Source organism: Halichoerus grypus, chromosome 6, assembly GCF_964656455.1.
Source record: "Halichoerus grypus chromosome 6, mHalGry1.hap1.1, whole genome shotgun sequence".
Taxonomy (NCBI): domain Eukaryota; kingdom Metazoa; phylum Chordata; class Mammalia; order Carnivora; family Phocidae; genus Halichoerus; species Halichoerus grypus.
In genome coordinates this window covers 160439551-160453965 of record NC_135717.1, presented here as the reverse complement: position 1 = coordinate 160453965, position 14415 = coordinate 160439551, and the positions used below count along the sequence as shown (strand labels likewise).

The 14415-nt window shown below is 41.2% G+C and overlaps 1 protein-coding gene across 1 annotated transcript in view; it reads left to right on the top strand.

The window, feature by feature from the left end:
• Nucleotides 1-5465: 5465 nt before the first annotated feature.
• The window catches only part of PAH (phenylalanine hydroxylase), a 67137-nt gene continuing 58187 nt past the window's right edge, over nucleotides 5466-14415 (top strand). The window contains exons 1-2 of the mRNA XM_036104147.2: nucleotides 5466-5619; nucleotides 10705-10812. Coding sequence (XP_035960040.1) covers nucleotides 5563-5619; nucleotides 10705-10812 — 165 coding nt within the window. The 5' untranslated portion in view covers nucleotides 5466-5562. The remainder of the gene's footprint in view (nucleotides 5620-10704; nucleotides 10813-14415) is intronic.

Genomic DNA, 14415 nt, shown 5'->3' with positions numbered 1-14415 from the left:
AAGCATGCTTAAACAAGGAAATAATAAAGAAAAGTGGGGAGAAAATGCAATAGAAAACATTAGGGGAAATGTTAGGAGAAAATGCAATAGAAAATAAACATTAGAGAAGATCAGTCTTATGAACATTGATTCTTTATGGACCAACATCTGGTAAGATGAGAGAAGACACAAATAAATAAAATATGGAACTAAAAAGGGAAAATAAATACAGACACAACAGACCTTTTAAAAATAAAAGAATCCTATGAATAGGTGTCCCCAGATTAACCAATAAATTCAGAGCTAAATCAATCAAAATTTCAGCTGGAATATGGAAGAATAAATGTTCAATAATAGATAAGTACACTTTGGGAAAGAAGGGGGACTTGCCAACTCAATATTAAGATCCACTACCAAACCATACGGTAATATTAATAAATGCAGTATGATAATGACCCAAGAGGAGACATAATGGAATAAACCAATGGGAAAAAATTAAATTTCAGGGACAGACTCAAGTATAAATGGCAATTTGAAAAACTGTACATGTGGTACAAAAAGTCAAAGGGGTGTCTCTTACTGTGCATCTGTGAGAAGAGATCATTTCATCTCAACTCAGAAAATTCTGACATAAAAAGTCAATGAGGAAAAGTCTTTGTCCATGTTGTTAAAAAACTGATTCATGACATGAAGAGAGGAAAGAGAGAAAAAACCTCCTGGGTCATTACTGTATCCCATCCACAAAGAGATGCAGATAGACTAAAGATCCAAATATGAAAGATAAAACTAATGATGACGGAAGAAGAGAATATCTTTGTAACTTAGAGATGAGGAAGGACTTCTTAAATAGACACCCCAAATTTTATTATTTTTTTAAAAGATTTTATTTATTTATTTGACGGAGAGAGACACAGCGAGAGAGGGAACACAAGCAGGGGAGTGGGAGAGGGAGAAACAGGCTCCCTGCTGAGCAGGAAGCCCGATGCGGGGCTTGATCCCAGGACCCTGGGATCAGGGCCTGAGCCAAAGGCAGATGCTTAACAACTGAACCACCCAGGTGCCCCAACCCACGCAAATTTTAAAAGATAAATTTTTGTTATATCAGAATTCTTTTTTTTTTCCTCAAGGAAGAACACCAGTTGACAGTTAACTGACAGTGATAGATTAGGATAGATAGATCAGTGACTGAGAAAAGCACAGTGCTAATATCTGCACTATACAAATTTATTCCTGCAAGTCAACACGGGGAGAAACAGGAATCCCAATAGAAAAATAGGCAAAGGATATAATGAACTATTCACAGCATGGGAATCTAAGTGCCATTAATGTTTAAAGAGATGCTCAAACCCAGTTGTCATAAGAGAAATGCAAAATACAAACAGCAAGGGCATACTTCTTCAAACTGATGAGATCGGCAAAGAATCAGACATTTGGAAAATGCCAGATATTGGGGATCCCCAGCAACAGGAACTATTTGGCCTTTTTGGTAGGGGTGTGGACTAGTACAAGCCATTCATTAGGGCCATCTGACCGTAGTTTGCGCAGTTAAGAATGCATGTTCCCTATGATTCATGATCCCACCCTTCTATTCAAGACAAATTCTCACACAGGTCTCTAAGGGGACAAGGATGAAGATGCTTTATTGCAGAATTGTTTGGGGTGGGGAGAGTTAGAGACAGACTAGGGGAATGGAGAAATCAAATGGGGTGGATACACACTGCAGAGTACTCTATACCAGTTAGGAAAGCAAAGAACTAGATGTACATTCACAGCATGGTTAGATCCTAAGAATATGGTGAAAGAAAAAGTTAGAAACTATGAAATCTATAGTACATTTACATTCTATAGTAAAACTATACTACAACATCACTCATATCCATGGAAAGTACATACGTGCACCAATATTTCCATGCATTTTAAAAATCCAGGGCTGAGTATTAAAAATTTTAGGGATGTCACCCCTGGGAGAAGGGAATGGAGGTGGGGAATGAAGATAAAAGAGAATGAATAAATAAACCAAGAAAGGATCTTGTGTTTTGATTATGTGCCATGAAATCATAGATTATGATTAACTAAACCCTTCACATATGAGGTTAAATGAAAAAGGATTGCTTGATAACCTGCAGTGCTTGGGAAATCTTCAACTTCCAAATCAGTGAAGGTCAGCTCTAAGTGTACCAGCTACCCCACTTGCAACATGGTGCCCCTCTGTGTGGCCATTCACAATACCTCAGTGGTCTGCAGGCTGAATTCTTGGACGCTCCTTCTAGATTTGCACTGGGGTCCGGTGCAGTTTTCTTAGGAATCAGCACAGCCCTAACTAGTAAGACCAACACATTGTATTCCATCCAATTAAACAAGAAGATGGTTTAAATATCCTCTAAAAAATTTCTATCACAAGCAATAGGAGTTTTTATCTTAGTGCATAGAGAAATTTTCCCTTTTTGCTGGAATAATTTTTTTAAATTTTATTTTATTATGTTATGTTAATCACCATACATTACATCATTAATTTTTTTAAATTTTTTTATTGTTATGTTAATCCCCATACATTACATCATTAGTTTTAGATGTAGTGTTCCATGATTCATTGTTTGCGTATAACACCCAGTGCACCATTCAATACATGCCCTCTTTAATACCCATCACCAGGCTAACCCATTCCCCCACACCCCTCCCCTCTAGAACCCCAACTTTGTTTCTCAGAGTCCATAGTCTCTCATGGTTCATCTCCCCCTCCGATTTCCCCCCTTTCATTTTTCCCTTCCTACTATCTTCTTTTTTTTTTTTTTTCTAACATATAATGTATTATTTGTTTCAGAGGTACAGGTCTGTGATTCAACAGTCTTACACAATTCACAGCATTCACCATAGCACATACCCTCCCCAATGTCTATCACCCAGTCACCCCATCCCTCCCACCCCCACCGCACTCCAGCAACCCTCAGTTTGTTTCCTGAGATTAAGAATTCCTCATATCAGTGAGATCATATGATACATGTCTTTCTCTGGTTGACTTATTTCGCTTAACATAAAACCTCTAGTTCCATCCACGTTGTTGCAAATGGCAAGATTTCGGGTTTTTTTGATGGCTGCATAATATTCCATTGTGTGTGTGTGTGTGTGTGTGTGTGTGTGTGTGTGTGTGTGTGTGACATCTTCTTTATCCATTCATCTGTTGATGGACATCTTGGCTCTTTCCATAGTTTGGCTATTGTGGACATTGCTGCTATAAACATTGGGGTGCACGTACCCGTTCAGATTACTACATTTGTATCTTTGGGGTAAATACCCAGTAGTGCAATTGCTGGGTCATACAGTAGCTTTATTTTCAACTTTTTGAGGAACCTCCATACTGTTTTCCAGAGGTTAAAAGAAGGTTATCAGTGTTTTTCTCTGAGGTAGCTGAGAATCAAGTGTGCTCTACTCCCAACCCAGGTCTGGGGCATTTGTATGTGAGATTGGATAAAGAATTCCATTTTTAGCTGGTGTGAGGAGAAAAGAGATGTGCTATTATTTCTGCTGTTCCAAAAATCACTGTTGTTTATATCTCTAAAAGGAAGAAAAGAGTATTTAAGAGCCAGTGTCTTGGAATTGGGTGAAATGTAGTTCAATTTTGGACTACTTATTTAAACTTCCTGGGTCTCAGTTTCCTTATCTATGAAGTGGGGATACATTGGGCATGGGATTATTGAGCAGAAGAAATGAAATTATGTGTGTGGAGATCTTGGCACAGCAACCAACATACAGTGTGCATGTAAACAAGTAGCTGTCATTGTTTGCTTTCATTTATTGCATGCCCTTAGAGTATGGGTGCTGTCCCGTCCATTGTTCTCAGTATGCCAGCAATAGCAAGGGATGAACGATGCTTGTCAGGCAGTCCTGGGGCTCAGGAAAGCTCTTTATTTCATGTCTCCCACACTAAAAAAACACTGGAGTCATTTAAAGGATACAGATTCTCCTGAGGGTGGAAGTCAGGGTTTGTTCTTCCATGTTCAACAACACGGATCTTCCAATTTACCATAGAAAATATGAACCAGACATTCAAGGACTCCTTTTGGACAGAAATTACACTTAATTATGTCTCTATTCTTGGCAGCCTGGCACATCATAGAGGCTCAAGGAATCCTCCACAACAATCCTTAAAAACCCCATTTTAAAGACTAAGAAACTGAGGCATGGATTTGACCAAAGCTAAAGCTACACAGCTCATCAGCGGTGGAACTGGGAGTTAGTCCATTGGTTTTGAATATCAAATATGAGAATTTTTTTTTTTTTCCTTTGGCAGATGCTTTGTCACTCTGTCACGAAATTGTGGGAGGGGAAGGGGGTGGATTTCTAGCAACCTCTATTATTGGCTTGTTTTCTATCCTGGGTAAATATTAGGCAGGCCCTCAAGGCTTTGATGCCCCGATTTTTTCACATCTTTTCTGAACCTCTGACTTAGCAGTGTGTTTTTTTAATTTTGTTTTCCCACTGGCAATGAATGCCTCATCTCAGATTCCTGATCTGAAAATATGGGGGTGAATGACATCTTCCTACCTGTTTGAAGGAGTCCACTCTTCAATACCCACCAGCTCAGCCCTCGCCCCTCCCCCTGTTTTATTTTCTTCTGAAGGCTTAGCTCTGACTAAATCTATTTATTAATTTATTTTCTGTCTTGCACACAGAATGGCAGCCTGGCGGGGGAGGCAGGATCCTCTACTTCATTCACTGCTTGATCCTCAGTGCCTGGAATACTGCTTGGCCCACAGTAGAGGTCCTCAGTGATTATTTGTTGTCACATCCTTTTAAACAGTACCTTCTATTTATTGAGTGTTGAGCTATATGGCAAGAACTGTACTAAATGTTTAATGCATTACCTCATTCTTATTCATATTCTCACAAGATCCTGGCAAGGTGGCTCTACCACTGTCTTTTGAGCGCTCTCAGCAGTTATGTAAACAGCTCGAGGACATGCGAATGCATTGCAACCCAGGTTGTGCTCTTACCTTTGCTCTTTGTTGCTGTGCTCAGCGTTACAATGCTACCTCTATGTAGCTTTCTGAAGTCAAAGCACAGAAAGATAGTTGGCTTAATGGTTAATAGAAAGGACCCTGCCCCCGACCCCTAATCGAAATCTAAATTAGGATCCCGGCTCTGCTCCCATGGGGAGGCGGGTGGGGGAAGAAAGGATTATTTCTTACAATTTTTGTCATCAGCAGATCTCAAGGTTATTCGCACTGCAGAGAACCCGCTTCCCGTGCTCTCGAATCACGGACTTGCCAACCCTACCTAATCCCCAGCGGACAGGTAGCCCCAAGCTCCATCCAGGGCCTGCAGCCAAGTCCGGCCTCCCGGGTGGGGGGGGGGGTCCACCACACCCTCCCCTCGGGGCGGCCCCGCTGGATGACCTGGAGCCCACTGCGTCAGGACAACGCCTACCGGGGGCGTTACTGTGGCCGGTACCTCACAGGGGACATCTTTGGAATCTGTCCTCCCCTCCTAACGCCAGGTTAAAAACCTCAGCAGCACGTGCTGTTTGCAAAACTGCCTGCCACCGACGCCCCAGAGTTAGAGACCTTACTCACGAAGGGAGCCAGCATGTCAGCTATGGTCCTGGGGAACGGAGGCTTCGGCCGGAAACTCTCCTACGGACAGGTGAGCCAGAACTGGCCCGGCTGCACGATGCGCAGGGAGGGGAATTTGGTCCCTGGTGGTAAAGGGTCTGAGGAATGTTGTTCCCTACTCCCTTAAGCTCACGGAGGAGTCTGAATTTATTTGAAGGTGATGAAAATGTCCAGGAAGGCAACAGATAACACAGGTCCTCAACAACTGTTCCCTAGGGAAGGACATCTATCCTGTGGGGCTTTCAGGGAAAGAGTGCTGCTTTAGGAGTTGGGGATCTGGCTTTCAGAGCTGCCCCCAACTAGCTGTGTGTCTTTGGACAAGTCACTGTCCCTCTCTGTTGCCTGTTTTCTCTTTCCTACCCTGAAGTGGCTGGTTCGTAATGATCTGGAATGGGAGATGGGATTCTTCTAGATCTGCTCTACTGTCATATTTATGAAGCGCTCTCAGCCAGCTATCAAAATGGCAAAATTGTAAGAAATTATATCCTTTTTTCACCTTTGGGAGAAAATGAGGCATGAGGACGTCTCAGACTTACTCAGACCTGGGGAAACAGAAAATTAAACAGAGAGGAAAATGAACAAGACTTAGCCCTGGACTGGGAATGTGAGAGAACCCTAGATGTGACTTGGGGATAATGCTCAGGGTGTATTCTGTTCTCTGGGATTCATTGCCTTTCTCTTGAGGCGGAAACTTGCAGAACACATTCTTTAATTGACTTATCACACTCCCAGGTTCTAGGATTCAGACTTAAAGCCCAACCCGGGGAGATAACATGACTTTACAGACATGTGTCATCTGCAGGATTAGTGAGAGCCATCTAGGGAACAGACAGGCTGGAGAGGAGAGAATGGTTGATGTTTTAGTGTAACTAGAGAAACCACAGAACTTTGGACTGACTTTTTTTGAGTCCCGTAAGAAAGACTTCCTTTGAAAAAGGTATGCAGTGCTTGATAGACAGAACTTCCTATTGAGGAGGGATAGCATAGGCATCAGACAGATCCCAGAACAGATCCTGGCTCTGTCATCATTTAGTTCCAGTGCCATTGGCAATGGAGGAAGTGGGACAGTGATCTGGTTAGGGAGCCATGGGAGCTTAAAGCTTTATTTATAGAACACTTAGAAGACTGAGAACCACAGATTGTTACTCTTGATGACTGGGGGTAGAGAGGAAGGTTTAGAACAGGCTGGGTAATACCTTTGTATTGAAAGCAGGGTACTGAACTTTGCAAAGCTTCAGGCTTATCCATTTGAAAAATTGGAATAAAAATACCCATGTCCTAGACTTGGGATGAGAATTCAATGAAATAGTGTCTGTAAAGCTCTTAGCAAAATTCCTGGAGCATAGTGTCTAGCCAGAACTGATTTGTTTGTTTGACAAAATGTGTCTGGAACATTGGCAAGAGAGACAAGCACTGAGTCAAGCACAGTGGTTGGGACAGCTACACCACGGAGGGATGCTGGACATGGAGTCAAGAGATATGAGCTCTCGTCTTTGGTTTACTGAAGCTGTGTAGTGGGGAAGTCACCTAACTAGGGTGAAGAGGCTCAGTTTTATATCTGTAAAATTTGAGGTGGAGGTAGACTTGGGGGATTGGACTGGAATAGTCTTTAGGATTCCTACCAGCTCTGATAGTCTGCAAAAAAGACATAGTTTATGCCTTCTCGAAGCTCCCGACCCAGATGAATAGCACACACCCGACATAATTCTGATACAAGGCTGGAGAGCACGTGACATATCATGTGCTCTACACACACAACAGGCATGACCACCCTGCAAGAGATGTTTGGCTCCTTCATTCACACAGGAGACTAATTGTGCCCCTACTACGTGCCGGGCACAGCAGAGTTTCTGCGCCATTGAAACATATTCTAGTGGAGGAGAAAAACAAAACAAAAACGAATCAAACGGACACATAATTTCATGTAGAGAAAAGAACTGTGGAGAAAAATAGAACAGGGCAGTGGAATACAAGAGGAGGGGAACTTGGAAATCAGAGCTCTGAATGGCCAAGCCAGTGTTCAAACACAGATCTCACTTCCGACCCCCAGGGCACTCCTCTGCCACGCTGCTTCCTCCTGCAGAGACAGGCTGGAATATAGAGTGTCCGAGGCAGGATGTCTGCATCTTGTTTTCGGTTTTGTCTTCCATTGTGGATGTGTACGTGTATGTTCACACATGCAGATACAGGCCTCCTACCATGGCTCCAAAAAACACTAAGATTGAAAGTGCCCCTGAAGTACCTCACTAAATTTTGTTCGTAATTTTGAAAAAATGCTCTTTTCCTCTACCTTTACCCATCCTGGGTATAGTTGTTTCTAAGTCAACTCACATGCCTTTTGAAAACAAATAAGGTATAGATTATGAGCCAAAAACATATGCTGGGAGAGATTTGCTCAAGGTCCCATGCTGGATCAACATAGCAAGGTTGGAACCAGAATCCACCCAAGGCCATCATATCACAAACTTCCATGAGCTTCTTTTCATTTAAGGTCCCTCAAGTTTTGAAAAGGGGAGCTGTTGGCTCAGTTGGGTCTGTCACTGGGAGGCAGAATTAGGATTGTGGAATTGTTGGATCCATGTTCAAATCCAAGCTCTGTCACTCATTAGCTGGGTGTCTTTGGACAATGCACTGAACCTAACAGGGTCTATTTCCTCATTTGCAAAATAATAGCACCTACCTCATGGTGCTATTGTGAGGATTGGATGAGCTAATTACATGTAAACTCTTATAACAGTGCTAGTTGCTGCCAATGATGATGTTTATTAACTATAAAAAGCACCAAGTATGACTCCTGGCACATAGTGGGTATTCATTCAATGGCAAGTCCTATTATTAATATTAATAACGACAAAGAGTAGTACCTAATCATATGGTAAATGTGAATTTGCAGACACATTTGAGAAAAGTCATATTTAAAAAAAATAGGCTGTGCATTTATCAGTGGTTTCAAAATCTTTCGTGGTTAAGAATCATCTGGGATCTTTTGAAAATGCAGATTCTAAGATCCTACCCCTGATACTCAAATTTGATAGGTTAGGGTGGGGCCCAGGAATCTGCATTGGAACAAAGAATCCCCAGGTAATTTTGAAGGGGAGAAACAAGGAACACTCTTTGAAAAACTCTGATCTAGAAAGCGTATGGGGAGAAAGTGAAGGGGACAGGTGTGGGTAAGCGTAGGCTGTCAGGGGTGGTATTGAATAACTGGTCTACAAGAAATAAGGGCCTTAATATGGGACATAGTGCCCATAGCAGAAGGAATTATATAGAATGATATTCAGGAGCCTGGGTTATTGACCTGCTACCCACCACCTGTGTCACTTCAGAGGAGTGACACCTTTCTTTCTCTGGCATAGTTGCCCCATCTGCAAAATAAGGGGGTGGAACTAGATGAACTCTAAAGACAGGGCCAGCTCTGCGAGTCAAGTCCCACATGGGCATCAGAAGCCAAATGGAATGCATAGAACCAGGAGGGATTGTTCACCTCAGCTGGGGAATACAGTGGTCTCCTGGCAGAAGTGAGACCCAAAGAGGGCTTTTGAGGCAGGCTAAGATATGTGAAAGGGGAGGAGGGAGAGTGGTGCAGGGCATTTGCTTTAATGAGGAGCTGAAAAGAAAAAGAGAAAGCCAGTTTGCTGGAGAGGCAGTTCCTGTGGGTGGGCCTCAGGCGATGAGGTCCCAAGATACTGCTGAATATCAGAAAGAGGTATTTTATCCTGTTGGCCATGGGGACCCTTTGAAGAATTCTGAGTAGAGGAAGGACACAAGCAAAATTCTGTTAGGGCCGGATCGATACAGATCACTAAGAGCTGGATTAGTGTGGTAGCAGTAGGAACAAAAGAAGGACCTGAGCCCAAGGGTCATTTCCGGAGAAGGTCAGATAGGACTCGGACCAGCACAGGGGCAGGAAGGTGGTGGTGATGGGAGTCTTGAGGAAGGGTTCATTCAAGCCTGAATTGCCCCAGTCATAGGTGGTGTCTGTTGAGGTGTATCTGGAACGTGTTACTTTTCTTTGAGGCCAACAGAAGAGAATGTTGCCAATTGAACCATCAAGAGAGTAATTTCCTTACAAGAGAGTAATTGCTCTGCATGGTTTCTTTTCTTCCTAGTTTTAGATACATGCTGTTGATTTGTGGGCACATATGGAACTTTATATATTATTGTAAAACTTGACTGTACAATTTTTAAAGGTTGCAGCCAACCCTGTAACGCCAACCCTAATCCCACCTTAGTTTGCTCTCATGTGCATGTAGAAAGTGCTAGATCCATGTCAAACTTTGCTGTGTAGTATAAGACATCCATCTTCTGATAGGTTATTTGTGTTACTTTTATGTATTTTGTGACTCTTTCAATAACTGGATATCTTAGATACTAGCATACCAGACAATGTTTTCCTGAGTGTGATGCTTCCCTGAGATCTTTGCCAAAGGCCAAGAAGTCATTATTGTGTATTTATAATATTTCCATCATTTTTATATGTAAGCTGTTTTATCTTTTTGTTTTTTTCATTATGTGAATACTGCTTTGACAGGGCTTACGGTTAGCATGATTTTCCAGATAAGGAAACTTAGAAGGCCATGCTATCCGCCCAAAGTGTTTCAGTTGATAACTGGGAGACAGAGGACTTCAACCCAGGTCATTGGTCTCAAACACCCATTTTTAGTACTTTCCACACCATATTTTTCAGTGTTTTCCCGGATACTTTTTGAACTGTATTATACCATCTCTAAGGATCTTTGTGTGGGGTATGTGTCTAGTAAGCCAAATATTGAGCTCCTGATTCATTTATTCATTTATGGATTATTCATTTTTGGATCTCAGAGTCCTAACAGTGTCTGGCACTTGGTAGGTGCTCATTAAAAGGTATTGAATCTATAGGATGACTGGTGACATCAGTGAATAATTAAAGTTTTCTAAAATTGAATTCTGACCTATGAGCATCATTGAAAATATCACTTCCCTTGACTTACTTATTTTCCACCAGAAATTATATTCTGTGTAGAATATATGTAGCTTATTGTATTCCAAGCCTTGACTGTAAGAGAGAGTTCATGCCAGCCTCTTCCTTGGAGGTTTCACAAGAAAATATTTTAACCAAAAGCACTTCATCTTGTAGGAAACAAGCTATATTGAAGACAACTCCAATCAAAATGGTGCCATATCTCTGATCTTCTCACTCAAAGAAGAAGTTGGTGCCCTGGCCAAAGTCTTGCGCTTATTTGAGGTAAGTACTCATTTCCGCCTTGGATAATGCGTAGCGGACTTCTGGGTTATTTTCTAATTGAGTGCAGCAAGAAGAACATGGGATCTGGAACTGGAAGACTTGATTTTCAGTTCAGATGCTGACATTAACCAACTGTGTGACTTGAGTGAAGTCATTCTAGCTGGACTGCTGTTTCTCCATTCATAATCAGAATCAGAGTCACTAGTTGCATGCACAGAAAGCTGGCCCTGGTTTCAGACTTCTTTTATCAAGCTCTCCCTGAATTAACTACTATCTTCTCCGTGTCCCCAAAGCACTTTACTTTTAACTGCAGCACTTATCTGCCTTGTTACGTATATACATTTTCTGTCTGGGCCTGTTTCTTCAGGCAGGGGACCTCAGCTCAGTCATTTTTATATCCTCTACAGACCAGTTTTATACATATTTAATGTTTAATAAAGAATGAAATTAAATTTAAATAGAAGCAAAGCAAATTAGGCTTTATTTTTTTATTTTTTTCTCCTAGATTTAGGAAGGAATATTTTTGAATCAATAAATTTTTATCCCAACTTTTCTTTAATAAAATTATATCTCATGGGGTTCCTGGGTAGCAGAGTCGGTTAAGTGTCCAACTCTTGGTTTCAGCTGGCATCCTGATCTCAGGGTCGTGAGATGGAGCCCCATGTTGGGCTCAGTGCAGAGTCTGCTTGGGTTTCGCTCTCCCTCTCTCTCTGAGCTCCACCCCCCGCCACTCTCGCGCACACACTCTCTCTCTCTCAGATAAATAAATAAGTCCTTAAAAAAATTATATGTGGTGACTGAATGAAAAATCAACAGAGAAGAGACACATCTCCCATGCGGAAGAATTACAAATAACTTAAGTAGATAGTCTGTACTCAAAGAAGAGAATCAATCCCCACTCTTTAAGTGTGGGTGGCACAGTGTGACTTTCTTCCAAACAGGACAGGATGGAAAGGGGGTGGGGAACCCAATAAACAGTAGATCAGCTGGGTGATGAGGGTCAATATCAACAGTGATGACTCATGTAGGTAGGATTAACCCTTGGTATGACTTGATGAAAATAGTACTTGACCTCCGTGGTCTTCTTCCCCTGAAACCATAATCTCAGGCTAGCTATGAGAAAAACATCAGACAAGCCTCAATTAAGGGACATTATACAAAATACCTGACCCATATTCCTCAAAACTATCAAGGTCATCAAAAACAAGAAGCGTCTGAGGAATTGTCACACTCAAGGGAGGAGCCTAAAGGGATATAACATCTAAATGTAATGTGGGTCTGGAATGGGAGCCTAGTACAGAAAAAGGATATTAGATATAAACTAAAAAAAATTCAAATACATTATGGTCTTTGGTTTATAAAAATGCATCAATATTAGTGCATTAATTATAACACATATTCCATACTAACATAAGATGCTAATAATAGGGGAAACTGGGTGCAGAGTATATGGAAATCTTTCATACTATCCTCTCAGTTTTTCTATAAATCTAAAATCTATCTAAAAAATAAAGTCTGTTTTTACAAACATTGAACTTGGCTATCCAAAGGAGGTGGGGGTGCGGTGGGGAGGGGAATGTCTACCTGAATGAGAGAAAACCATGAGCACAGAGAAGAGAGACAGAGTATTTTCTGAATGACAAACTGTTCAGGAGGAAGAATGTATCTGTAAAATGCTCCTATGCAACATTTTAGCCTTTGTATTATACAGTCAGCATTTTCCCCTTGAGAGGTCAAGCCTTAATCAGTTAATAAATTAAATAATAGTAAATTAACAGGATGTTTTCAACCTAATAAATAAACCACAAGTAACTAAATTACCAAGACTAGATAAAATGCACCCGGAGGAGGTGTGTGTGTGTGTGTGTGTGTGTGTACATATTCAAGTTGAACTTTTTAAAGCATTATTCAAAACTCACCTGCCATGGTCAATAAGTGGTAATTATACACATTCACAGAGGAGGAAACAGAGGTCACTGTATTGGGATTGGTGAAGGGTTTTTTGTTAGTGTGTGTTGTGTTTTTTCCAAATATATTTCAGAAGTTGCTCTAGACATTGTACAGACCAGCATCCCTTCTACCCTTTTTAACAGACTGGCAAAATGCAGAGTTAAGTTATACTCATTCAAAGTGTTGAAGGAAGATACAAAATCGAATTCTAGTGTCTGAGGAACCACAGCATGTGATAAACCAGGCACGGAGGATCCTTGATTTGGTCCCCATTCAACCTGGTGTAGGAGGTATTACTGCATTTTCTGCATGAAGGAAGTGTAGTTCTGAGAGGTTGAGTCATTCATTCAAGGTCACACAGCTAATGTATGCTGATGATGGGATCCCGGATTTCAAAGCCATGAGCTCTCTCTGACACCTCACACCTCTCTGCCAAATACACTTGTCCCTGCACATCTGGATTCTCTGGAGTTTTTTTTTTTTAAATGCAAATATCGTGGCTCCATCCTCCTATTCTTTGAGGGAAAGGGATCTGTCACCAGGTTTTCCTTCTTTCTTTCAAATAGAAACATGTATCAAAGTGCAAGAAAAATAACGACCCATATTCCCCTCATCCACATCAGGCACTGTTCACGTTTTGACAAGTTCACTTCCATTTTTTTCATGTATGATTATGGTTTCAAAAATTACAAATTAACAAACTGTTTCTTAAAAAAGAAATACAACATTAAAGATGCTGCTGTAGTCCTTTTTGATCTCCCCTCAATCCTGTCATGCTGCAAACTTCCTGGCCAAGGCAGCATTATTGTGAGTTTAGTATATTTTGGGTCAGTTCAGTAGAGCCGTCAAGAGCATGGACTCAGGAGAGACAGCTGTGGCTTTGGGAAAATCGCTTGACTTCTCTGTGCTTCAGTTCCTTATGATAATAATAGCATCTGTTTCAAAGGGTAGCTCTGAGGATTAAATGACTTAATGCAGGTAAAACCCTCAGAGTAGTTAGTTAAACATGAAGTGTTCAGGAAGAATTGCTATGTATTTTTTTTTTCTGAATGCAGTGTTTTTGAGATATATACATGTTGATACATACAGATCAAGTTAGTAACTTCTGAAGAGTAGTTCTTAATTTGCATATACCATGTTTTATTTATCCATCCCCCTATTTTGGGCATCCATGTTGTTTCCTATTTTCTGAAGTCACAGACAATTCTGCAGTGCTCTGTTCTTTCCTCTTATTTTTTTGGTATGCAATGAGCAAATACTTCTCTAGGGTAGATACCTAGAATTTCAATTGCTGGTCCTAGGGATGAACATTTTTAATTTAATTTAATTTAATTTAATTTGAGAGAGAGAGAGTGCAGGGGTGGGAGGGGAGGGACAGAAGGAGAGAGAGAATCCCAAGCAGGTTCCATGCTCAGTGCGGAGCCCGACATGAGGTTCTATCCCACGACCCTGAGATGATGACTTGAGCTGAAATCAAGAGTTGGACGCCTAACCGACTGAGCCACCCAGGTTCCCCAACATTTTTAGTTCTAAAAGAAACTAAGTTGTCCTCCAAATGTCCTGTAACAATTTACGCTAACATTAGTTTACTGTGGGAACACTCATTTCTCTATATTTTTAAGGTTATTTGCTTATTATTGCTTTTTAATCTTG